Here is a 26748-nt window from a genome sequence, read left to right as displayed (position 1 = left end):
CTTCAAATTAAGATTTGATTTGATTTTAATTGATTGATTTAAGAAAGTGATAGAGCAGATTATATTTGAGAGTCCTAAATCCATACTTTCTCTGGTTGTTAAATATTTACCAGCATACCTCTAGTTGTAAGGAATCTTTATAGGAGACAACCTGGTCTTCCAATCCCAAGTACAACACTCTTTTCACTGTACCATGTTATGAGAATGCCTATCATTTATGGAGAATTTCTGTAGTCTTTTTCCTGGGAATCCCTCATATGGATAAGCCACATGTTTAGTTGTGGGGGTGAGGAGAAAGAATGAAAAAGGAGTAGTCTTATGACTGCTTATCTATTCAAGAAATTTCATACAGCTTTCAGACTAGTCTTTACATTTCAGTTATCAGGACATCTCTAGTGAAGTTAGATTTAGAAATAATAATCAAATAATATTCACTATACCCACAGAGTGTCAAGAAAATAGGCATAAATTTCAGAAATAAGGAACTCAAGATTTAATCCTTCCCAGAATACCAAGGAAAATGTATAATCATGTTAATCAGAAGAAAAAATAATTTATTGAGCATTTACTGTATGACCTCTGCTAAGAGGAATTCACAGAAGCAAGCAAAAATTTTTCAAGAGCACACAAATTGACTGTTGTTACCTTCCCATTACCCCAAAGCAAGATGGTTGACTTGGACCAACTGTGCCACCTGGTGGCTGGGGAGGGATAAAAGGGGAAATGGGGAAACTTCCTAATAACATTATTCTGGGGCTTCAAGATGTGGACGTTTTTAGGGAGAGGGGAGAAACAACTTATTATTTTCCCTTTAACCAGCATGTTTCTGTGTTCTGCAATCTCTTGCTTCTTCATAGATGTATCCTCTTAAATCTATTATCCCATCTACTTATCTTCCTTTCCTCTCCCTTTTTCTTTGCTGCTTGGCAGATAAACATGATACTAGATATTAGATGAAATTAGAAAAAATTATAGTAAGTTTCTAAAACTCTTGAAAGTGCCTAAGTTCCCATAAAAATCTTTTTTCTTAAAAATCTGACAATCTGTAATGTGTTTTTTCCTCAAACACCAACATTCACAGGCATTTTAATGTTCAGTTTCATTTTACTTTAGTTGCTACAGAAAGGAACTGGATCCAAAAATAGGCCAGCACTCTCTTTACTACTTAAAGATCTAACAGTGCTTGCCCAGGGACACATAAGCAATGAGGTCAGTAGGTACCATATTTCCCCATGTATAAGACATACCTTAATTTAGGGGTCCAAAATTTGAAAAAAAATTTATTACATAAAGTTATTGAACACAAGTTTTTATTCATCATAAAATTCAAGGACCTTCTGCCCATAGCTTTCAGGCATCTTTTGGGCAAGTCAGGTACATGGACACATGCTTAGTCCATTCTGTTTCATGAACCTGAAGCATCAATTGTGTCCTCCTTTGAAATCAGTCATTTCTTCATTAGCAATTCTTCTTGCCTCATCTGAATCATCTTGGTAGACACAGGAATTCCAATGGCCCTTTGCTCTCCAATTCATCTCTTCAATTCCCTCTCTGTCTCAGGACATTTGGCTGACTTGTCTCTCATGGCCTTCTTGTACAGAGGTGTTTACAGTATGGTTTCTTCTTCCCATATCCAGTCTCAGATTGTTTTCTTTTGGAGGTGGACCAAGCTTATGTTCAGCAGCATGATTTCCATTCACTTTTGCAAACTGGATCACTTGAATTCAGCACTGTACAAATCTTTTCTGAGTCATTTCTGGGCAGAACATGGCAAAAAGTTATCTAATGTACCTGTAACAAATGTGAAACGATGAGTGCAAAAATAGTAAACTTGAAAAGGTGGGAAATGCAAGTAAAAATATCTACAATCATTGTATAAGATGCTTCCAGTTTTTAGACCCTAAATTTTTCAAAAAAAGATGCATCTTATACATGGGGAAATATAGTATATATAACTTGATTTTTCCCAGCTCAGAGGTTAGTTATCCACTATTCCAGGTTGCCTTTTAATTACTAATGTTTCAAAAATGGAATTTTCTATTATAATTCCTATGGTATTTTAAATGTAACCCATTTGTAGATTTCTGTAGAATAGTCTGAAAGTCTTGCTACCATATAAAATACTATTTTATTGGGAAAAGACACTTAAAGTTTCAGTCAACAAACCTTTGAGTTCAACCTAGTTGTTAATTTAAGGTGCTTAAAACTGAAATTTAAGTAGGATCAATATCCCCTGTATATATTTAGTATTCCTAGATGCTTGATTTATGTTGCTTGGTACACTGGGACTCTTTTGGTCTCTACCAGCTCAATAATTATTACAAAATTTTATTGCATCCCCCCCTTTTTATATTACCTCTACAGCATAATTTTGCAGTTTCATTATACTTAGCAGTTGAAATTGAATAACTGGATGCAGTAACAAAGTCCAAGAAAAATATTTTGTTAAATTTCTTAAACAAAATCTCTTTGTTCACAAATAACTTTTTACTCCTTTCTTTTACACTGTCCCCATCTTATCCTTAAAATACTGAGGCAGTAGGAAGTATTCTTTCTAAATAAAGTGACAAAAGTCTGACTCTCAAGTTCCACATGTAAGTTTTAAGGCATCTGTCTCAATAGTATCTTGGTCACAGATATTTTTAATTTAAACATTTGTGTACCCTGGAACACTCATGTTTGATATAGCAGAAGACTTAGATAATTGGTTGATTTGTTTATTGTTGTATTTACCTCCTCCCCCCCTTTCTGTTGATGAAGCAATTAATCCTTGGTGCTACTTCTTTAGTCATAGCTGTGAGCATTCAAAGAAAAAGAGAATCCATAGTGTAAGACCTAAGAAGCTACTATTTCCTCCATAACCTGCATATTACCTGCTTGCCTATTAAAAAGTGTAGGACTTATTAGCAATGTGAAAGATCCTAAAATATAGAAAGGGTGGTTTAATCTGACAAGAGAGGGCTGGACTAGATTAAGAGACTTAATTTTCTATGAAAATTGGTTAAATTGTTTCAATTCTGCACCATATTTTTGAACTGTGAAATAGAAATCTTAAGATGCTCTCCCTACCCTGTAGGAATGTTTTAGATATTTCTGTAAAAGAAAATAAATCATTTATAAGGTTCCCTTTGGGGCAAAAACCCTCATTGGATGATAATTCCATTGAAGAACAGAATGGAATTGCCAATGGATGTGATCACAGATTCATCAAAGTAAGTTTTACTGGAAGTTGCCAGCTAAAAAAAGGACTTTGATACCATAACTTCATTTTAACTCTGTTTCCATCATACATTCTAGTGCCTTTCCATGTTTCACACAACTTTCAAGGAAGACCTTCCATAAAATATCCTTGTTTGTCTTGACCTTGTTTCATTGCTGAAGGTGAAAAATATTACAAGCAACATTAACAAAAGCTGCCTTGAAAACACTAGTGGAAATTACTCAATTAATTGTTGAAATACTTAAACAGTAAGAATAGTCACTATGGATTTTAGGATACATTGTAACAAATTAATCTAATTTCTTTTTAAGATAAATTCTATCAGATAAAAAAATAGCAACATGGTATATATGTGCAATCCCCCCAAAAATCACATTATGTAACATTTCCATCAGAAAATGGTTATCTCATCGGAAAGATAAATAATTCTAATTTTTTTTTTGCAAGGCAATAAGATTAAGTGACTTACCCAAGGTCACATAACTAGATCCTTATTAAATTTCTGAGGGCCTGTGCGCTATCCATTGTTCCTTCTAACTTCCCTAATTCTAATTTTTTTAAAGTTGATTTTCTGTTTCTGGGGTTGTGAAGTACTTTATTCTCAAGAGTGAAAGAAACTCTAAGAGTAAATGCATAATAGAGTTTTTAAAAATGCTCCCTAGGAGTGTAGCTAGGTGGCTTAGTGAATAGAACATAGGCCCTGGCAAGTAAGGAGCTCCTGAGTTCAAATCCAGCCTTAGATACATAATACTTACCTAGCTGTGTGTCCTTAAGCAAGTCATTTAACCCCATTGCCTTGAAAAAAAAATGCTTGCTAGAAATTCTTTTAGTTTTCTATGTTTAGCCTTTGACATTAGTTGAGATATAGGAAGCAAACTAAGGCCCATTTGTATTATTGTCATTTACATTAATGCATATTTGTGTGTATTTATGTGTATTAATGTGTGTGTTTGAGTGTATTTTTGAGTGAATACATCATTAAAATGATGATATGGTTTTTTTTCTTTGCCCACAGTCACACAGCTAGGTAATTATTAAGTGTCTGAGGTCACATTTGAACTCAGGTTCTCCTGACTCCAGGGCTGGTGCTCTATTTACTGTGTCACCTAGCTGCCTCCAAAATGATAGTATGTTAAGTGAATGATAGTACAAGTGTGATGCTGCCATGTAGCTGTTACAGTTTTGTCCAATTCTTTGTGACCTCATTTGGAGTTTTCTTTTTTGATAATTTTCCAGCAACATGTTATGAAACTTTTTTAACATTCAAGTGCATGCATATGCATATTTTTAAGCTACAAAATTTCTTTCCACTCTCCTTTTCCACACCCCCCCCCAGTAGTGAACAGTTTGGTGAATATTGTACATGTGCATTTGTGTTTAACATGTTTAACAATTAGTCATTTTATATATAAGGAATTAAGGGAAAAGAAAGAAAACCATGAGATAGGAAAGAGAAACAAAAGAGAAATTTTTAAAAAAGTGAATGTAGTGTTCATTCAGATTCTGTAGAGTTTTTTGTTTGTTTTGTTTTGTTTTTCTTCCTCTGAATATAGATAGCATTGTCCATAGCAGGTCTCCTAGGGTTGCCCTAACTCTTTGAACTTGTGAGAGAAGCTGCATCTATTAAGGTTGATCTTGTTGTTAATGTGTACAGTGTTCTCTTGGTTCTGTTCCCTTCACTCAACATTTGTTCCAAACTTCTCTAGAGTTCAGTCATTCATGGTTTCTTATAGAACAATAGTGCTTCATAATTCATATACCATAACTTGTTCAGATTTGGGGTTTGCTTGGCAAAGATACAGGAGTGGTTTTTCCATTTCCTTTTCCAGCTTATTTTAGAGATGAGGAGTAGAGGCATACAGGGTGAAATGACTTGCCCAGGATCACAGAGATAGTAAATGTCTGAGGTCATATTTGAACTCAGGTTCTCCTCACGCCAGGGCTGTGTACTATCTAGCTGATAGAGCTCTGGCCTTGGAATCAGGAGGATGGGAATTTGAATCCAGCCTTGGACACTTGACATAACTTGACCTTGGGCAAGTCACTTATCTCTGACTGCTTCATATCCAGGTCCATCTCCAGAGACTCATATCTGGCCACTGAGCCCAGTGGCTCTGAAGGAGAAAATGAGGCTAGCGACTTAGCAGAATATTGATGCCCCTCACTGTAATCAGTGAGCTTCAGTGAGCTTCACTTCATCCAATTCATGGCTTCACCTCTTGGCAAAGATACTATAGTGATTTGTCATTTCCTTCTCCATCTCATTTTGCAGATGAAAAAATGGAGGCAAACAGGGTGAAATGACTTACTCAGGGTCACACAGCTAATAAGTACCTGAAACCCAGATTTGAAACCGGATCTTTCAGACTTGATACCTTGTCTAGCAAATCTTGCTGATAGAGAAAATAGAAACATGGGATGATTTGAAGTTCATTTAAAAAAATGTATCTGGAAGCAGGTTCATTGTATCAGTGTTATATTTTAGGGTTGGACTAAACTTCAAAGATCTGTGACTTCAGCAATATGGCTACAGTGCAAAGAGTACTGACTTTTGGGATCAGAGGACCTGGATTCAAAAACTAGCTCTGATAACAGATTAACTTGGGCAAGTCACCTCTCAGCATCACAATTTCTTCATCAGTAAAGTGAGGGAATTAAACTAAATGACCTCCATATCCTTTCTAGCACTAGCTATAGAAATTGCTATAGTCACAATGAATTACTTTAATACTCAGAAGATAAATTTAAATAAAACTTTATTTTTAATAAACCATAAAAATGATAAGTTTTTTTTTTAAATAGCATGGACCTTACTGTTAATTAAAAGTCAACTTGGGGGCACTTTTTCTTTTTTGAATGTGTTTTAATGGGACTTTTCAGCTATTTTAAGTATGTTCTATCAAGTAAGTACTTTTCTTCCAACCTCAGGTACTCACTTGACATACTCCACCATAAACACAGAAAATGCCCAACATTTTAAACTGCATTTATAAGCTATGTCTCACAAGGTTGATGGGCAATCATTTTGTTCTTAAGGAGCACAAAAGAACTACTCAGGTGGGTGTATAAGTAGGTGGAAAAGTTTCAGGCTTTGGCCTGGGAGGTGATGGGAATACCATTAAAGGTTCATTGTTACTTTCATCAATACAAAATCTAAATTACTTTTAAATTACTATGTTTTAAACCTAGCAAAGAGAAAAATCTCTGTCAAGGAAATCTATTGGTTTTCCATGCTACCTGTTCTTTCTTTTAAGTTACTACCTACAGGTCAATTATAAAACACATAATTTTTTTTTAAATCAGAGAATTTAAAAAGGATTTCATCAAGTTGTTTTGACTTAGTTCGAATTGGCATCTGTGACATTAGTGAATGATTATAAATATAAAAATCACAAAAGATAGGATTAAAATGATACTGACATCCTAAGTAGAATATTGATGCCCTAACCTACAAAGATTCAGATAATTGATAATGTTGAGAAATGAAGCCAGGTCACTTGCAACAAATGCCAAGGCCATATTCTAGCCAAACTTTAAATGTGACAGTTGGCATTTATATAATCTTTTAATGGTTACATATGCCTAGTGGATATTCTCTTATTTAAATGTTAGAAATAACCCTGTGCAGTAGCTTCTTTGCCTACTCACTCTATGATTTATTTGGATCCCAACCTATCAGTGCCTTCTCATTCTGTGTCATTCTTGTACATAATTTTCTATATAACATTCATGAGCAGTATACCATAAGCAAGAGACCATTCTGTTGACTTCTTAATATTGTGTGGATACCAGTAGAAAATGAAGGCTGTACATCAGTAACTTTTCACTTTGATTATAACCTTTTTAGCTTGAAGTGCTGATATGAAGACTTAAAATAAATGTTAAAAAAGTAAATTTGACTTTTTTTTTTAATCTCTGGGTAAATAGTCTGTCAAATTAATGACAATGATAACTAAAGGGAGATTGTTGCTAATCCCAGAGGGACTGAGACCCTGTCACCACTCCCATTTCTACTATAGGAATCCTCCAGTGGTCCAGAAATGAATGTTTCAATCCTAGGAGAGATTATAAGAGAACTTTCATTTTCCATACTCCTTGGGCCATTTTGTTCCCCTCCATCCTGGGCACCTGGAAACATAGATACAAGTAGTAACTAACTACTCTCATATGCTCTCTGGAAATTATATATAATTAATAATTATATTTTGTAATATAATTATTATATACAATTATAAAATTATACATAATAAATCTGGAAATAATATATAATTTAAAAACCCACCTAAACATGAAGAGGGATATAGGACTCAGGAGTGCTAAATGTCACTCACCTTGGTTCTCTACTTTCTCTTTCAAAGTCCATATCTTTCCTCTCCACCAATGATAATCCTTTCCAATGCAGAGACTTCCCTGGCATCCAGGCACCTTCTCCTCCTTGGACTTAACACTTTTGAACAAATGAGAATCACAAGATGGCCTTCAGGTTTGGACATGCACATCTTGGGAACAATGTCCTATTCACATAAGGTTATGAAAGAGTTAACTCAAAGGACTTAGGCTCAGTTTCAGTTTTGTAAGATATGGGCTTATAGTTACCATGTGCTCAGTAGTCTTAACATTTCTGCTGGGACAGAGGAAGGGAGCCCTTCCCTCCTTTCTTCACCAGGAGATGAAGACTAGATGGAGTTACTCCCTTTTTAAGGTCCACTAAATCCTGAGATTTTCAGGCTAAGCAGACAATAGGAGATTGCTTTGTCATCTCAAAACTCAACACCCCCCCCACACACACAATGTGTCTCTCTGTCTGTCATTCTCTCTATGTCTGTCTGTCTGTCTCTGTCTTTCTCTCTGTGTGTCTCTCTCTGTCTGTCTCTTTCTGTCTCTGAAAGTCTCTCTCAAATTGCCAATGGCTCCTCATCTGAATGTGCCAAGGATTTTCCAGTGCTGTAACTCTTCTTTATAAGGGTGCAAGCAATGTTCCTTACATGCTTTGTGCAAACCAATTATAACACAGTAGGGTAGTAAGGGAATTCCCTTTTCTATTAAGCTTTCATATTAACATACTAAATGAAATACATTCAATTGAAGCTGATCTTAAAACGTTTTTGAGCTGACTTTTAGACTTAGTCAGTATGGCCTAATTTACAGGAATACTGGGGACTTCTAATCAGAAGATCAGAGTCAACTCCTGCCCTAGCCACATATCATCTGTGTGACCCTCAGCAAGTCACTTCTGTGTTTCAGTTTTCTCATATTTATGTGTATATGTATACATGTACATATATACATACAAATACATAATTTATATATAGTTTGCACAAACAGGCATGTATGGATATATATGTATACATATATGTGTACATATGTATATTTAGGTTTTTTTATTAAAAAGGGGAGGTTTCATTCAGGGACCCCTAAGGTTTCATTTTGTTCTTAAATTTAGGTTATCTCTCTGATTTGTTGTCACAAGTTAATTCTTGTTTATTTTATACCTCCTTCCTTACCTCCCAAACTTCAGAAACTCAATAAACTCACTAGTTAATAGAAAAGATATCATTTCCACACCTCCCTTTAAACCACATTTTATACAGCTTTAAAAAAAAATAACAACAATTTGGAAGGTGAGAACAGTAATTTTCTCTTCCTCCCTTGCCATTCCTAAGCTGTGAATAATATTGTATGTGAAAGAGAAAAAGGTAGCAAGTTCTCAGTTTTCCTCAGGATATATATGTACTTTTACCTTACAAACCCAAATCCTAAACAAAACAGAATGAAATTTATAATTTACCTCTTTCAGCGCTCATATACCTTAATTTAAGATGTCTTGTATTTCTGAGAATTTGAAATGCTTTTAAAATACCCTTTTAGTACACAGAAATTCAATTTAGGTTATTTTTATTGATGATTATTAAATTTATATATATATTTTTTTAAATTAGGAGTCACTAACTGAATTGTCATTCACTGGACTTTTCAAAATGTTTCTAGTAAGTAGGAATTTTTCCAAGAGAACTCACAGTAATTGTTTATTCTTTCATTTCAACTGGCAGTAGGAGGTAAACAAAGTTTCATGAATATGTAGTCCTTTGGGGCTTTTTGGAGTTTTACTGACATCATTTCCCTTAAAAAACAATAATTAATTGACATTTATGTAATTCTTTTTTTCTGAAATGTTTTATTTATGGGATCTTATTTGAGCTTCACCATAGACCTATGAAGTAGTGAGTACAAATATTATCATGGTTTTTATGGAAAAGAAAGCTAAGATGGAAAGAGAAGCAAATTTTTTGCCCATGGACACAGTTAGCAAGGGTCTAAGTGTCAGCAATGGGATTTAAAGTAGGTCTTATTGACTTTAAGTTCAGTTCTCTCTCTCCTCTATTTTTGTGCCTGCTGTTCCAGGACCAAAAAAATCTCAAAAATCCTATCTAGATGAAATTGACTGTTTTTGTCTCTTTGCTTTTTTTGAGGGGTAGGGGGTGAGGATGGATTAGTGTCTGTGACTTGAGAATTTGAGTTGGACTGTGGTAATTATTGACTTTTAGAGCCCTAAGATATCATAGGTCTTTTAAAAGATATAAGGAAATCTAGGTGTTCTTTTTCTGTCTCTGCAGTAAGTATGTGATAAAATTAAAGAGGGAAAAGACTGGAAATAATTGATTGTAGAAGCAGTTGGATTCTCAGTTACAGGGCTCACCTTATCTTTTCTCACCCATACCTTATAAATTAGTGGAAATACAGCAGACATTCTCTCTCTCTCTCTCCCTCCCTCCCTCACAAGTACACTGCCATAGTGCTAATTTAATATCACATATTGAAATTTTTTAAAATTAATGAAATAGACTTTCAATATATTGATATGTGGTGGGCATGAATAAGATAAAAGAGAAGAAAGCATTTTAATGTCTCTGGAAAAACAACAACGTAAGTTCTATCTCCAATACTGTGTATATGTTATCTTGCCTATTCTATGCAATGTTAAGTGAACTTTTCTGAAAAAATGTGTGTGACTTTAGAAAAATGGTGAGGAGAGCTGTGATTTAAGGAGTATAACAGCAATTGAGAATAGGTCCCTTATAAGGAGAGCATATACTGTATTATAGAATGAAATCTTTCTCCAAAGTTGAGTGCTTGTATTCATTCTTTTTTAAAAAATTTTTATACGCTTGTCTTTAAAGAAGCTATTAATGAATTATTTCTTAAAGCAGCACTAATTGTTGCTGGAAAAATTGGTGCCAAAAATAAAGTTTGAGAGCTCTTGTGAAGGTGAAGATCATGACTAGCTCTGGATTTGATAGCTCAGGATTTTTATTTTACAAGTCTGCAAAGTTCACAGATTGAAATCTTTTTTGCTGAAGAGAAGGAAGAATAAGAAAGTTTTAGATAAGATGTCTAAGGGAAAGAGAAAAAGGAAAAACAGTCAAAAGTGAACAGACACCATAGTTCTTCAGTGGCAGGGTGCAGGTAGATCTTGCTGAGAAAGTGGCCATCCTTTGGGTGGGGGGACGGGGAGAAAGAAGGAAGAAGAGAGTGCTTCTTTTTCTGGACTTCTTACTTAAATGTACTTCCATAGTGGGTTGGACAAGGGTAGTTCTTGGGGAGTGGTTCCAGTTTTTCTCCAATACACTTGCCACAGGGGCAGCCCTCCATGAGTGGTCAAGACAGTACTCGTTGTTCTACCCAAAAGTCTTTCCTGTCCCAAAGGGACAATCTGTCATCTGTCTCCTGCATCATGATAGTCAACAACGTTCAAAGGTCTAGTCAATGTGCAGGCAATTAAAAAATTAATACATTCATCTTTTAACTTCTCCATGTCATATAATTGAGTATCAGTCCTTTTCAAATGGTTACTTTGGGTGATGCAGTTCCTTTTTTCAAAGATTCAGTTAACCATTGGACTTTCCACTGAAGATAGAGGGGAAATATTGTCACAATTAAAATCAATGCAAAATCAGAGAGGTAAAGGTCAGTGGGGAAAAATAATAAAAAATTATTTTCTGGGCCCATAGTTCATTGCTCACTTCCCCTGTCCAGTCTCATTCTATCCCATACCATTTGCAAGAGTTTAAAATTGTTGAATTGTGAATTTTAAAAAGAATAAAGAAAATTACTATTTTAAGGTATTCAACCATTGCCGATAATTTTTTACTTCTCTAAAATAAGGTACAACACAAATGGAAGATTTTTTTGTTTGTTTTTTGCAAGGCAATGGTGTTAAGTGACTTGCCCAATGTCACACAGCTAGGTAATTAGGTCTGAGGCTGTATTTGAGTTCTCCTGATTCCAGGGCTGGCGTTCTATCCACTGTGCCACCTAGCTGACCCTAAATGGAAGATTTTTAATACAAAATTCTTTGATATCAGATCACTTGCTACAAACCTATACTTTGAGAACAAAAAAACTCTACTGGGAAAAAGTAATAGGCATTTCTGCCTTTGGGAGCATTTTCATTAATACAAGAATGGAAAGAAACATTCAATTCTTTGTTTGCTAGTGGGCTTCCTTTTGATTTTTGATCTAGTTATTATTTTCTTTCTGGCTAGACCTCAAAGGCCTAGAAAGCTGGACTTGGATTTATTTTATTATAATTTTGATGGTTTTTTTTGTTCCCAAGTTTTTGCTTTCTTCTCATAAACCCAACAAAAACCTAGGATTGCTAGATTCCTTAAAACTCCAACAGCTTGCAACTCCCTGAATAGTGATAATTAAATATACATACATATGTATATTTAATATATATAATTTTAATTGCTTTGTTTCAATTATTTGGTGAAAAAACTATTCTTAGTAGCATAGTGATCATTTCGTGCATAAAATGTTTCCAACCCAAGAAGTAGTTTAATTTATACGAATTTTTGGTATGTGTTTTTATGTATTTAATGATGCAAATATCTGAGTTTATCTCAAACTTGTTGTTTCCTTTGGGATTAGAGGAAGAAATATCCTTTTCCTCTATCACTTCAGAACTTCTAGACAATTTAGATCTCCATGAAGATGTCTTGAATTAAGAAACTGTGACTTACAAATTCCCTTTTAAAAAAATGAGAAGTTTGTATAATGACCTTGTACCTCTACTTTTCCCCTAAAAGTGACCTATACAGATACCCACCACCTACCACCCATCCCCATCTGGTTAGCAGTCATTTTTTTTCTGGAGCTATAGCATTGCCTAAACCACTATCTCTTTCTTACTGCCACCTTTCTGCCCCCTTCCTCCCCTCCCCCATTTACTGTGATTGTTTGTTTTTTAATCTTTCTCTCCCTCTCCCACAGACAATCTCATGTATTTCCTCCTTAACCTCCTTTCTCTTGTGGAATATCTCTTGACTCCTAACTTTAAGAAAATTTCTTCTTTCTAATCACCTTCATTCTTCTTCGTGTATCTCATTGTCTTCTCTTTCCATCTTCACTCATTCTCTTTTTCCCCCCTCTCTGAATTTCTTTATTCCATTTATGAGCCAGAAAAATCCAATTATGATTCCTAACAAAAAGCACAATAATAAAGGACAACCCTTAAAGAAAAAGCCATGTTTTTAGAGGAATTATACAGAATAAAGAACCAGTAATATCAATGACCAAAACTTTTAAAAGATCCCAGTTGTCCCTTTCAGAAGCTCTGGAAAAATTTTTATCTGCTTCTGACTCCCCTCCCTTCTATCTTTAAATATATTAGACTCAGAGTCAAATATCTGAGTTCAAATCCTGTTTCAGACACTAGCTGTGTGTTAACTGCTTTGAACCTCAGTTTCTTCATCAGTACAGTGAGGTCACATGTAACACAACTATTGGGGTCTTTGTAAGGATCAAATGATAAAATATTTACATCGTGTTTTGTCATTCTTAAAGCACTATATCAGTGCTATAGTTGTCATTAATTGTATCATCAAAAACTAGTATTCAAAGGCAATAAAATAATTTCTTAAATAACTGTTTTATTAGTATTTCTACTCTTTATTTTCCATTCATAAAAATTTTAACTGTACCCTAGGTTGAGTAGACTTTTGGCCATGGAAGCTCATTCTGAGATCTAAAAAAATACATTTGCAAACAGTCTTTGAGAAGCAACCTTATTTGTAATTTAGCAATTTTTTTTTCATCTGAAATATACCCTTAGGGTAACAGTTGAAAGTTTGGTCAACTTTCTAATTACACAGGACTTTACTGTTACCTTCTTCAGCTTGACAGCCCAATCTGAACAAAAGGATTAGCAATTACATGAATTGTTGGTAAAGTAAATCTTTACTTTGATCTAGGGAGATTTAACACAGAGAAAAGAAAGCTGTGCTGGCAATGGGAAGATCTTGATCTTGATTCAAATCTCTGTTTTACTAATGACTAATTTGAGCCAGAGATTTATTTCTTTAAGGTATAGTTTCCAAGGTCTCTTTTTAAGTCATCTTTGCCTTGATCCATTCATATTTGACTGTGTGTGTGTGTGTGTGTGTGTGTGTGTGTGTGTGTGTGTGTGTGTGTGTGAGAGAGAGAGAGAGAGAGAGAGAGAGAGAGAGAGAGAGAGTATCTTTGTGTATCTTATTTGGGGGGATGTCAGATAGCTATTACAAAGAAAAAAATACCTAAATGTTTTGGAGTTCTGTGAATTAAACTGAAAAGAAATTGAAGGGTCTTTTATTTATCAAGAGAAACAAGGGGGTGGAGCCAAGATGGCAACGAGAGGATGTTTCTTAGGTGCTCTTTCTTAAAACTTATAAGCTAAGAACTCTAAATTTTTGAGAGACAGAACCCACAGAGGGACCAGTGAAGCAGTTCTCCAACTCAAGGTAACCTGGAAAAGAGTGGAAAGGCTCTGCTCCCCGGGGTTGGAGGGGCAGCCCGCCAGAGGGGTTCTTACTCCAGATGTTTATACCCCATTGAGTATATATGCTGTTTCCTCTCCTAACCACCTCTGATGAGAGTGAAGTTTCCCTCATTCCCCCTTGCCTTCCCCACTTCCATGTCATTGCAATAGCTCATTGTAATAAAGAAGAAACTTATTATATAAGATATCTTGGCCTATTCCCCCTCTCCTTTTTCTTTCTCCCATTACATTTCCCTTTTTTCCTATTGACTCCATTTTTACACCATAGTTTATCTTCAAATTTCAGCTTTCTCCTGTGCTTCAACTATAAAAGCTCCCTCTACCTGCTTTATTAACTGAGAAGGTTCATATGAGTATTATCAGTGTCATTTTTCTATGCAGGAATACATGCAGTTCATCATCAAGTCCCTCATATTTTCCCCTTCTCCTCCAGTCTCTATGCTTCACCTGAGTCCTATATCTGAAGATCAAACCTTCTGTTCAGCTCTGGCCATTCCAACAGGAACATTTGAAATTCCCCTGGTTCATTGAAAGTCCATCTTTTTCCCTGGAAGAGAACATTCAGCCTTGCTAGGTGGTTGATTCTTGGTTGCATTCTAAACTCTTTTGCCTTCTGGAATATTATATTCCAAGCCCTACAAGCTTTTAATGTAGTTGCTGCTATGTCCTGTGTGATCCTGACTGCAGCTCCATGATGTTTGAATTGTGTCCTTCTGGCTGCTCTTAAAAATGTAGTTAGAGCCCTTAGCTTATAAGTTTTGTTCGAGAGCACCTAAGAGAAGGTCCCCTCCTGTCACCATCTGTGCTCCACCCCCCCCATACTAACAGTTTCCCTAATATTGAACCAACCCTGCATTCCTGGGATAAATCCTTCTTGGTCAAAATGTATTATCCCTAGTGATAACTTGTTTTAATTGTTTTGCTAAGATTTTATTTAAGATTTTTGCATTTATATTGATCAGGGAGATAAGTCTATAATTTTCTTCTCTGTTTTAACTCTTCCTGGTTTAGGTATCAGCACCATATTGGTTCCCTAGAAAGAGTCAGAGTTCCATGTTCCTCTATTTTTCCAAAGAGTTTATATAGAATTGGAACCAATTGTTTCTTAAATGTTTGGTAGAATTCACTTGTGAATCCATCAGGCCCTGGAGATTTTTTTCTTAGGGAGTTCAATGATGGCTTGTTGAATTTTTTTTTCTGAGATAGGGTTGTTTAGGTATTTAATCTCCTCTTCATTTAACCTGTGCAATTTACATGTTTGTAAATATTCATCCATTTCACTTAGATTGTCAAATTTATTGTCATAGAGTTTTGAATTATTATTTTATAATTTTGAATTATTACTTTAATTTCCTCCTCAATGGTGATAAGTTCACCTTTTTCATGTATGATACTAGCAATTTGGTTTTCTTTCTATTTTTTTAATCAAATTGATCACAAGTTTGTCAGATATTTTATTAGTTTTTTCATGAAACCAACTTTTGGCTTTATTTATTCAATAATTTTTTGCTTTCAATTTTATTAATTTCTCCTTTAATTTTTATAATTTATAATTTGGTATTTAATTGGGGATTTTTAATTTGTTCTTTCTCTAATTTTTTAATTGCTTTTTTAGTTCATTGCTTTCCTCTTTCTCTAATTTATTCATGTAAGCATTTAAAGTTATAATATATCCCCTGACAGCCTCTTTGAGTGAATCTCATAGGTTTTGTTTTGTTGTTTCATTATTGTCATTATCTAGGATAAAATGATTAATTCTTTCTCTAATTTGTTTTTTGATCCACTCATTTTTTAAAATGAGGTTATTCAGTTTCCAATTGGTTCTGGGTCTATATCTCCCTGGCCCAATATTGCATATGACTTTTATTGCATTGTGATCTGAGAAAGATGTATTCACTAATTCTGCCTTTCTGCAGTTGATCATTAGGTTTTTATGTCCTAGTACATGGTCAATTTTTTGTATAAGTGCCACGTACTGCAGAGAAAAAGGTATATTCCTTTCTATCCCCATTCAATTTCCTCCTTAAGTCTACTATATCTAGTTTTTCTAACAATCTATTTACCTCCTTAACTTCTTTTCCTGTTTATTTTATGATTGGATTTACCTAGATCTGAGAGTGGGAGGTTGAGGTCTCCCACTAGTAGAGTTTTGCTGTCTATGTCTTCCTGTAGTTCTTTCAGCTTCTCCTCTAAGAATTGGGATGCTATTCCCATTGGGTGCATATATATTCAGTATTGAAATAACTTTATTATCTATGGTACCTTTTAGGAGAATAAAGTTTCCTTCCTTATCTCTTTTAACGTTATCTATTTTTATAGCTGCTTTGTCTGAGATAAGGAATGCTACCCCCTTTTTTTCCCACATCAGCTAACGCGAAATATATTTTGCTCCAACCTTTTACCTTTATTTTATATGTATCTCTGTGCTTCAAATGAGTTTCTTGTAAGCAGCATATTGTAGGATTCTGGTTTTTAATCCACTCTGCTGTTCGCTTAAGTTTTAAGGGAGAGTTCATCCCATTCATATTCAAAGTTGTAATTAATTTTTCATTGCCCTTCATGCTATCTTCCCTCTTTGTATTTTTCCCCTCCCCCCTTATCCATATTCCCTGGTATTTTGTTTCTTAATACCTCCCCCTTCAGTGTGTTTTCCCTCCTATATCCAACCCCCTTTTCTTTCCCCTTTCTCCTTTCCCCCTTTTCCCTTCCCTTCCTTTTGTTAGTTCCCCTTTTTTTCTCCCCTTCTCCATCCCCCCTCCCCTTTTCCCATTTTAATACTTGAGAGGTTAGATGTTTTTGAAGTTAACTGAGTATGTGTGTAAGTTGACTTTAAGCCAAGTCTGATGAGAAGAAGATTCAGGTGTTTCCCATCTCCTCCTTTCTTCCCTTCTATTACCACAGGTATTTTGTACCTCTTAGTATAATGAGATTTACCCTATTCAATCCCCTCCCTCCTCCTGTCTCCTTCCTGTCCCCCTTTTTAAGGAGGTAGTGGTTTTTTTTTTTTAGGTTTTTTGTAAGGCAAACGGGGTTAAGTGGCTTGCCCAAGGCCACACAGCTAGGTAATTATTAAGTGTCTGAGACCAGATTTGAATCCAGGTACTCCTGACTCCAGGGTCAGTGCTTTATCCACTATGCCACCTAGCTGCCCTTGGAGGTGGTGTTTTTAAATCATTCTGAGTCATAGAAAATTCTGAGCATCCATCACTTCTAGCTAAGTACATTCTATCTAATAGAGTTACATTTCTAAAATGTTATTAGAGTCTTTCTCCCAGGAAGGTTATAGCCATTTTCATCATATTGGATAGCAGTCTCATTGGATAAGTCATGAGTGTTTATCACTTCTGCCTAGGTATATTCTCTCTGTTAGAGTTACAGTTCTCAAGAGTTATGAGAATCTTTTTTCCCATGCTGGGATATAGCCAGTTTGAACTTACTGGATAGCAGTTTTTTTCTTTACCCCCCCCTTTTTTTTTACCTTTTCATGTGTCTCTTTAGCCTCCTGTTTGATGTCCAAATTTTCTATTTAGCTCTGATCTTTTCATCAGGAATTTTTGGAATTCTTCCATTTCACTAAATGTCCATCTTTTCCCCTGAAAAAGAAGGCTCAGCTTTTTGGGATAGTGGATTCTTGGCTGCCTTCCAAGCTCCCTTGTTCTTTGTTCCAGGCCCTTTGATCCTTTAATGTTGATGCAGCCAGGTCCTGGGTAATCTACTGTGGCTCCTGGGTATTTAAATTGTTTCTTTCTGGCTGCTTGCAGAATTTTCTTTTTTATCTGATAGTCCTGGAATTTGCCACAACATTCTTTGGTGTTTTCATTTTTGGATATCTTTCTGGAGGGGATTGATGTAGTCTTTCTTTTTTGTGTGTGTGTGTGTCCTTCTACAATCATTTATTTACATATTATATGTCATTATATAATGTGTATATAAATGTATCATGCATTGAATGTGACCAACCTGCAGGTTTGAACAGCACATTACAGGACAGACTCCTGGAAGAGATAGCTTAGAATCAGCATCTTTTAGTTTAAAAAAAAAAGAGGAAAATGTCTGACCAGGAAGGGAATTGGACAGATAGGAACACTTCAGAGTATAAAGCAGAGGAGAAGCTGCCCGTCTCTCTTCAGAGGGTAGATGTGGTACTAAGGGAAAGGACACATCATGCACAAAATATACTTTACAAAATACATACCCATTCCACCTTTAGCCTGCAAAAAGAGGAATTTTTTAGAAAAAGAAAAAAGAAAAAAAAAGCTCCACTGAATATCAAACAGCAACATTATCAAAAAACACTTCCTCTGTTTCAGGTTGCTGCCCATGCCTTCTTTGAAAGAGAACGATGTAGTCTTTCAATAACTACTTTGCCCTCTTGTTCCATGATATCAGGGCAATTTTCCATCACTAGATCCTGTAATATTAAGGCCAGGCTTTTTTTTTTCTCTTCAATGTTTTCAGAAAGTCTAATAATTCTCAGGTTGCCCCTTCTCGATCTATTCTCAAAGTCAGTGGTTTTGTTGATGAGGTGTTTTACATTTTCTTCTATTTTTTTCTATGTTTTGATTTTGTTTAACAGCCTCTTGCTGTCTCAAGAAGTCACTAGTTTCCACAGACTCTATTTTTTTTTAGAGAAGAGTTTTTTTCATTTACCTTTTGCAAGTCCTTTTCCAATTGGTCAATTCTACTTTTGAAAGAGCTTTCCATTTGACCAAATGAGGTTTTGAGAGAATTATTTTCTTTTTTCATTTGCCCAATTGAGGATCTGAGAGAATTATTCTCATTTTTTATTTGTCTAATTGTATTTTCCAATGATTTGTTTTCTTGTTGCAAGGTGTTAATTGTCTCTCCCAAATTTTCCAATTGATTTTTAAACTCCTTCCTGATTTCTTCAAGGAAGTCTTTATGTGCTGGCGACCAGATCATATTCTCCTTAGAGGTTCTAGGTCTCTCTGAGTTAGGGTCTTTTCCTTCCAAGAATTTTTCTATGGTTCCATCTTTCCACTGACCTTTCTTCATTTTGCTAAGACCTTGAGTTGGGAAGGGGCTGGTTCACAGAAGTTTGGTGTTGGGAATCCCTAGAGGCTTTAGTCACTGACTGCAATTTCTCTGGCTGGCCTGTAGGAGGTGCTGGTTGCTTTCTCTGGAGTATCTGTGACCTTGATTGAGGCCTATTCCCTTAGCTTGGAGGGAGTGATTGAAGCTGTTAACTACTTTTGTCTTCAATCATTTATGGGCTTTACATCTCCCTATGGTCAGCTGGGCTTGTTCTTCTGCTCACACACCTGTGCCTGGGGCAGAAGTAGTCTGTAATTGTGTTTGTTCTGGGAAGAGGCCTCAGCAGCAATGGAGGTGTGGAGCCCAGGGATGGTTTCTGCAGCTCTCCTGCAGCTGAACTCTCCCCCCAGCCCTGTTGGCAAGCTCCAGAGGGTCAGCATCAATACCAATGCCTCTGCTCCCTAATTGACCCGAAGCCCCCGAAGTCAACTGGGGTCTAGCCCAGCTAATCAAGCAGGTCTGACTCTTGGGCCCTCAGGCTCCCGGGGCTCCAACCCCACAGCTAATTAGGCTGATTCAAGACTGATCTGCCCTCTGTGACCAGACTCACCTAGGGCTGCAGAAGACAAATCCTAAGGTAAATGTTCCTTCTCCTGGCTTTTCTTTCTGGGTTTTGTGGATTGGATTTCTTTTCTTTTTTAATTAAAGATTTTATTTGAGTTTTACAATTATTCTCCCAATCTTACTTCCCTCCCCCCACCCCCAACAGAAAGTATTCTGTCATTCTTTATTTTTGTTTCCATATTGTACATTGATCCAAATTGAGTGTGATGAGAGAGAAATCATATCCTTAAGGAAGAAACAAAAAGTAAAATAACAAGATCAGACAATAGGATATGTTTTTTTTCCCTAAATTAAAAGGAATTGTCCTTGAACTTTGTCAAACTCCATGGTTCTTTATCTGGATACAGATGGTATTCTCTATTTCAGACAGCCTCAAATTGTCCCTGGTTGTTGCACTGATGGAATTGAGCAAGTCCATCAAGGTTGATCATCGGCCTCATGTTGCTGTTAGGGTGTACAGTGTTTTTCTGGTTCTGTTCATCTCACTCAGCATCAGTTCACGCAAATCCCTCCAGGTTTCCTTGAATTCCCATCCCTCCTGGTTTCTAATAGAACAATAGTGTTCCATGACATGCATATACCACAGTTTGCTAAGCTATTCCCCAATTGAAGGACATTTACTTGATTTTCAATTCTTTGCCACCATAAACAGGGCTGCTATGAATATTTTTGTACAAGTGATGTTTTTACCCTTTTTCATCATCTCTTCAGGGTATAGACCCAGCAGTGGTATTGCTGGATCAAAGGGTATGCTCATTTTTGTTGCCCTTTGGGCGTAGTTCCAAATTTCTCTCCAGAAAGGTTGGATGAGTTCACAGCTCCACCAACATTATATCAGATTTCTGTTCAGAGGTTTGTTTCATGTCATAGATGGAGAAAGATCAGGAGACTTTAGAATTGTGCCTGTCTTCTCTCTGCCCTCTTGGCCAGAATTCCAAGCTCATTAATTTTATTTATATTTTTTAGGTTTTTTTTTTTTGCTAAGCTCATTAATTTTAAAGGACTCTGTAGAATCTTATTATAAAATAATATTTCTTATATCTTTTTTAATTTTGTAGCCAATATAAGCTCTGTTGCTTCTTATCCAAACTGTCACTATGAGGCATTGTCGCAGCACAAGGCTAATTCTCTCATCTCAAAGTTCTAGAGATACTACTGAAAGGTTGAAGTTAATCTTTTTTTTAAGGATAAAAAAATTTGAACTTAAACTCACAAACATAAAAAGCATTTCTATTACAAAGAATGCAAAAAGATGATTCTGTATGAAATTGTATCTCCCTTTCATATCACTTGGCTAGAACACCAGATAAACTGTTTAGACTTGAATCAGGAAAACCTTATTTAAAATCCTATCTCAGAGTATGATTGAACAAAATTACTCAATCTCCTCAGGTCCTTCACCTGAAAAGTGGGGATGATGATGGCCACTTAACCTCACAGGGCTGTTCAACACAAAACTTGAGTTTTAAAGGCAAACTATTTTGTAGACTAACTAGTCTGTAGAGTCTAGTAAATAGATCACACATTTATCAATCAGTCAACATTTATTAAGTGTCTATTATGTGCCCAGACTGTAGATACAGATGTACTGAGATTGGAGGGTGGGGGAAGAGGGAGAATGCAAAAAGAGGCAAAAAACAATCCCTGCCTTCAAGGAACTTACAATCAACTGGGAGAGAAAAACTCTGCAAGGAGTTTTAAAGGGGACACGGGGTTTACAGGTGAAGTGCTTGTTAGGTTACCAGCTGCTCTACATCCTTGCATGAAGTGACCTCTCATTTTTTTTCCATCTATGGAACATGTCTATGAAAGTTGCCAATGCATCCCGAAAGTTAAACGTTGAGGGCTGATTATATTTGTACTCATGTCATTATTTTTAATCAGTCCCACATGGGGCTGGTAGATGTCTGCCAGTCTTCTCAAAATAGACACATGAAATGCATGTTTAGAGAGGTTATTTTTATTACTGTAGTATTTTAGAAATGAGCTTATTAGGTATCCAAATACTATCCAAATATTATCAGTGAGTGTTTAATCTTTTATTTCTAAATACTATTAAAATGAGAGCAATTTTCAACAAAAACTTTTCTTTAGGCTACTACTGCTTTAATTAGAAATAGATCTTGTTGAAGTTGTCATACCTCTTAAATAATTAAAAATAAAAACGAGATACATTCATTTTATCCTAGAGGAGAACAATATTTTGTTGTTTGAAGGGGATAGAAGGTCTGCTTGTGCGTTCATAATTGGATATAGAGTATTTCTCATAGTAGGATGTATCATGACTTAATAGACTGCTGTGACTGGTTCATACTGGGGATGAAATTTAGTTGCACTTGATCAGGCTAGATAGAGTCAACTTTCGTCTTTCGTCTTCAAACACAGTCATCTTCTCTTAACCTAGTTATTATCACCAATTTTATGAACTTTGATGTAATTACATTAACATTACCTTGAAACAAACATCTTTGGGTAGTTCTAACCTGATCAGTTAAGTATTTTCTCACTGCTTTTAAAAATCCAGTCCTGTTCTAGCAGTATTTATCTCCATTTTATAGATATGGAACCTCAGAATAGTCAATGATTCACCTTAGCTAAGTGAGTGAGGGACCCAGGATTTATACTCCCAGATCTAGTAAGTAACCTAGAAGTGATAGTTCCAAGTTATAAAATTTTGGGAAAAGAATCATCAAACCTATTTGCTTTTTAAGTGTAGTTAACATTTTTCTTTGCTTGTTTATATGCAGTAATGTTTACTTTATTATCTTATGTTAACTCCAGAACTTTCAAGCTAAGATGAATCTTGAGTCTTTCTGAAAATAATTTTTAAAAATTGACTTTTCTAGTGGAAAAATAATAAAGGCCACAAGAACAGATGAGTTAGACTTTACTTACTGGCATAGGAAGAATTATTGAATTGATTTCTAAATCTGATGATTTCTATTTGAATTTATTGAGTGCTTCTTGGATTCTCAGCAGGAGCTCTTCAAGAATAGAAAAGGCTAGAATGTATTGACATAGAAAATTCAATCTGCTTGCACAGTCTGGAAGGAAAGCCAATTGATCCTTGTAATGGCTATTTACATTGAATTAGATTGTAAACTCCTTGGGGGTAGGCAGATAAGGACTGTCTTTTTTTTTTTTGTATCTCCTAGCATTATGCCTGATAGTTTGTAGGTGCTTAATTAAATCATTGATAAACTGGTAGCCGGTTCCTGGAGTGCCTATAAATTGTAAAGGGACAGTCTAGATTTCTGAACTAGTGTCAGGTCAAACCATTAAACTTTGGTGGTTGAGTTCTGTTTTAGAAAGAAAGAAAAACAGATGAGAGCTCTTGATGGAAAAGTAAAGAGTGACCACCAGCAAAACTGGCAGGGTGATAGACATATCCAGGTCCTTTGTGTTTGGCTGTACTGTCAGTTGCTGAGGTTTTAAACACAGATTACTTCAGAGGTATCAGAGCAATGGATATTGATGATGCTGTCACTCTCCCACTGAAGTCTTTGAGTTTTGTTCTTGGCCACTTAGGCAGGTGTGCTTTCATTGCTTCCAACAATGTCACCTGGGATCAGTTTGGGGTCTGAGTTTAGCCACAAGTTTAGCCACTTGTCAATAAATCAAAAAAAGATTCAACATAAGTTTTCTGACAGTTTGCCTTTTGTCTCTACCAGATTACAGAACTATACCGCCCTTCAATGACTAAGAAAACCTATTTTACATTAATTTTTTAGCTGATAGTACCACTTGCTGTATGTTTTCCTACAGATATCTCTGTCCTTGCAAAAAAAATCCATCATTTTCTAAACAATTTCAGTAATATAGTATGGGATTTTAACTTGTAGTTTGTCCAGGTTAGTGACTTTCTCACACAACATTAACAAACATGTTTGTCCTTAACTTTTATTTTAGATCAACTTTCACAGAAGACTTTTCTTACTTTGCCTATTTCCTCTAAACAGGTTCCCCCCCTTCTTAAAAGGCTTTTGTTTCAGTTAATAGAGTGAACTTGTATTTATAGTAAATACAATTCCCTGTGACTGTGACTCTTCTTCCTTATATAAATCAAAATAAGAAAGAGATTTTTCCAGAGTATGCCTTGAAGGTTATACGTCAATACTTGTATTATTATCATTGACCTTTTAAAAATCTGTAAACTGCTTCAGGAAAATTTATATAGGAATCTATGAAGTTGACCTATTAGATTATTAATTGAACCAAATGGTGCTTTTTGAGTAACAATCTGATAAATTGTCATCTGACTATTAATAGCTGTTTAAAAATAAACAACTTCTTCCATTTCGTTTGCCCTTGAAGGCTCTCTAATGTGGTTTCAGACTGCACCTTTGAACTGGAGAGGTCTGGTCAGCTTACCTTGCTTTCTTTCTGGCTTATTGCAGCAGGATCCAGAGGTACTTCCCACACCATAAAGCAGCTCAGTTCCCACTTTTCTCTGCCTTCTATTCTGTTGCTTGGGACTTAGCAGCTGCATTCTTATATGCCTGCCTCATTGTTTATGAAGACGTAAACAGAAGAAAGGGAAAAAGAAAGAGACCTATGTGGATTGTTTATAATAAGACATTCTCAAGATCAGGTTGTAACCAAAAGGCAGAGTAATAAGGTCATGATTGCTACTTGGATGCTGTTTTCTCTTTTTTCGGTAGGTTTCTTTTTTTATTGTAGAAGTTTGTAGTTTGGGAACTAGGAAAATGATTTATATCTTCTGAAATTCAAACTCAGCCATATCATTAGGACACATAGGTTGTTTAAGAAGATTATATTCATCAAAATAAGGTATTAACATGCCCTGGAGACAAACATTTCCTTGCCTTTCTATTAATACAAAGCTTTCTATTTAGGAAAATAATGTATTTGTGTAATGTTTTTCTTTACTAGGACTAATACCAGATGGTCTTAAATCAGATAAAGTTTCTATGCAGCTTTTAACTTTTCCATTTTTGTCACTGTAAATTTTCTAAGTAATGATGTTTATTATTCTAATGTCTTCCTATCATTCGGTTACCTAGCATTTTTCTTCGAGAAAGAAATCAAATCTTAAATGTAAAGATTAGTTAGGTATTTTATGATTTAAAGTTAGTTTTGATAAGTCAGGAAACTTTCATATATGATTAAATAATAGAATTTGAAGATCTAATTCTATTAATTGGCCAGATATGGTGTTTATACACACACACACACACACACACACACACACACACACACACACGTATAGTACTAGATTTGGAGTCAGTGTAACTGCATTTACATTTTTTTCCAATTTCTTACCTATGTGACCTTGGGAAAATCACTTAAACCTTCTGGGCCTGTGTTCTCACCTATCAAATGTGGGATTTCAATAAGGTGACTTCTAAAGTCTCTTCCTGATCAAAATATTTGATCTGATATATGTTGTTGAATATATTCTGAAATACACAATAAAATTGGATCAAATTATTTACCTGATGACCTTGAAAATACCTGAACAGGTATATGTGTAGAGATTAAGAATGGTCTGAAGTTTGAAAAAGATAGATTAATTCCCCTTCAGAAACTTTATATAGGTAAACATTCTTAACTGTGGATGGTTAGGGAAAAAAATCTACATATTGCTCTTAGAGTCGTTGATTGAGATCTAAAAATAAACTGAGACAGTAAGTTACTTGATCACAATCATGGGATTCAAATCTGGATCTCCTGACTCCAAATTCTTCTATACCTTTCTGTTTTATTTCTTTCTTTTCTCTCATCTCAGCACCCATAAAAGTGGGTGATGGTTATAAGACTGTTTTTTTTTTGTTTTTTGTTTTAAGGTTTTGCAAGGCAAGTGGGGTTAAGTGGCTTGCCCAAGGCCACACAGCTAGGTAATTATTATTAAGTGTCTAAGGCTGGATTTGAACCCAGGTACTCCTGACTCCAAGGCTGGTGCTCTATCCACTGCACCACCTAGCCACCCCTATAAGACTGTTTTTTCAAAGCAGTGGTGCAAAACTTATGTGTTGAATGTCATTAAATTCTGTCCTGTCCAACTCTTCATGACCTATTTGTGGTTATCTTAGCAAATTTACTGAAATGTCACTTCCTTCTCCAGCTCATTTTGTAGATGAGGAAACTGAGGCAAACAGTGTGAAGTGAATTGTCTAGGTTCTGACTCTTGGCCTGGCACTCTATCCACTTAGCTGCTCCTTAGATGAAGTATGACTGGCTACTTAGAATTCCTGCAAAACACAGAAGTTGAAGCTATTGACCTATATGTACATGACAAATGCTTGTCCATTGATTTAACTTCTGAGGTCCTTTCAAATCTAGGAGTCTGTATTTGCTTATACTATCCAAATTGACCAAATCAACAATAAGCTCAAAGCAAATTATTTAGTTCAAATGATTCTAGGACATCTGTTTTTTAGTACAATGCTTGGCCCATAATAGGCACTTAATATTGTTTATTGATTGACTGCTCACTAGTTACATACTTTTTTTTATATAATTACATAATATAGTTTTGCTTGGTATACCTGACCTTTGTGACCTGAACTATTTTCTTGATGTGAGAGGCATGTAGATGAGGAAGAAAAGAAGAAAGATCAATGATGATATATTACATGCCTTCTAAGATGTTTATTAACATAATTCATTTAGGAAAATGGCAATCTCTAGGTTAGTAGAAATAGCCAGGAGAATTGCTTAAATTGGTCCTACTGTCCTTTAACATGTAAAAGATACTGGCAAAATTAGGGAACTGAAGTAACTATTTTCCAAAATCAGAATCCCACTGCAATTTGAAAAATTGGGAGGAGAGGAAACCTGCAGAGCTAGAGAGGGGGTGAAGTAAGTCACCAGCCTCACTTTCTTCTCCAGGGCCATCTGAGTCCAGTGACCAGATATGAATCAGGATGATTGGATGCCAGGTAGTCAGGGTTAAGTGACTTGCCCAAGGTCACACAGTTAGAAAGTGTCTGGATTTTAAACTTAAATCCTCCTGTTCCAGGACTGTACCCTGTCTACTGCATCACTAGTTACTCTTCTAGCCAATGAAAATAATAGAATCTCTTCTAGTCAATGAAAATAGTAGAATCCAGCATGAATAATTCCCTAATAG

General features: G+C 35.6%; 1 protein-coding gene across 6 annotated transcripts in view; it reads left to right on the top strand.

Moving 5' to 3' along the window:
• The window catches only part of PALM2AKAP2 (PALM2 and AKAP2 fusion), a 534014-nt gene that overhangs the window by 407272 nt on the left and 99994 nt on the right, over positions 1-26748 (top strand). Inside the window, exon 1 of one of the 6 annotated variants that reach the window (XM_074200023.1) lies at positions 15921-24312. The exons of the other annotated variants lie outside the window; for them this stretch is intronic. Coding sequence (XP_074056124.1) covers positions 24277-24312 — 36 coding nt within the window. The 5' untranslated portion in view covers positions 15921-24276. Of the gene's footprint in view, positions 1-15920; positions 24313-26748 lie in introns of those variants that run through there. 6 annotated transcript variants of the gene reach the window in all.

This window comes from Macrotis lagotis, chromosome X (assembly GCF_037893015.1).
Source record: "Macrotis lagotis isolate mMagLag1 chromosome X, bilby.v1.9.chrom.fasta, whole genome shotgun sequence".
In the NCBI taxonomy this organism is placed as follows: Eukaryota; Metazoa; Chordata; class Mammalia; order Peramelemorphia; family Peramelidae; genus Macrotis; species Macrotis lagotis.
The sequence above is the reverse complement of the archived record's forward strand: the minus strand, read 5'-3'. Positions and strand labels throughout refer to the sequence as shown.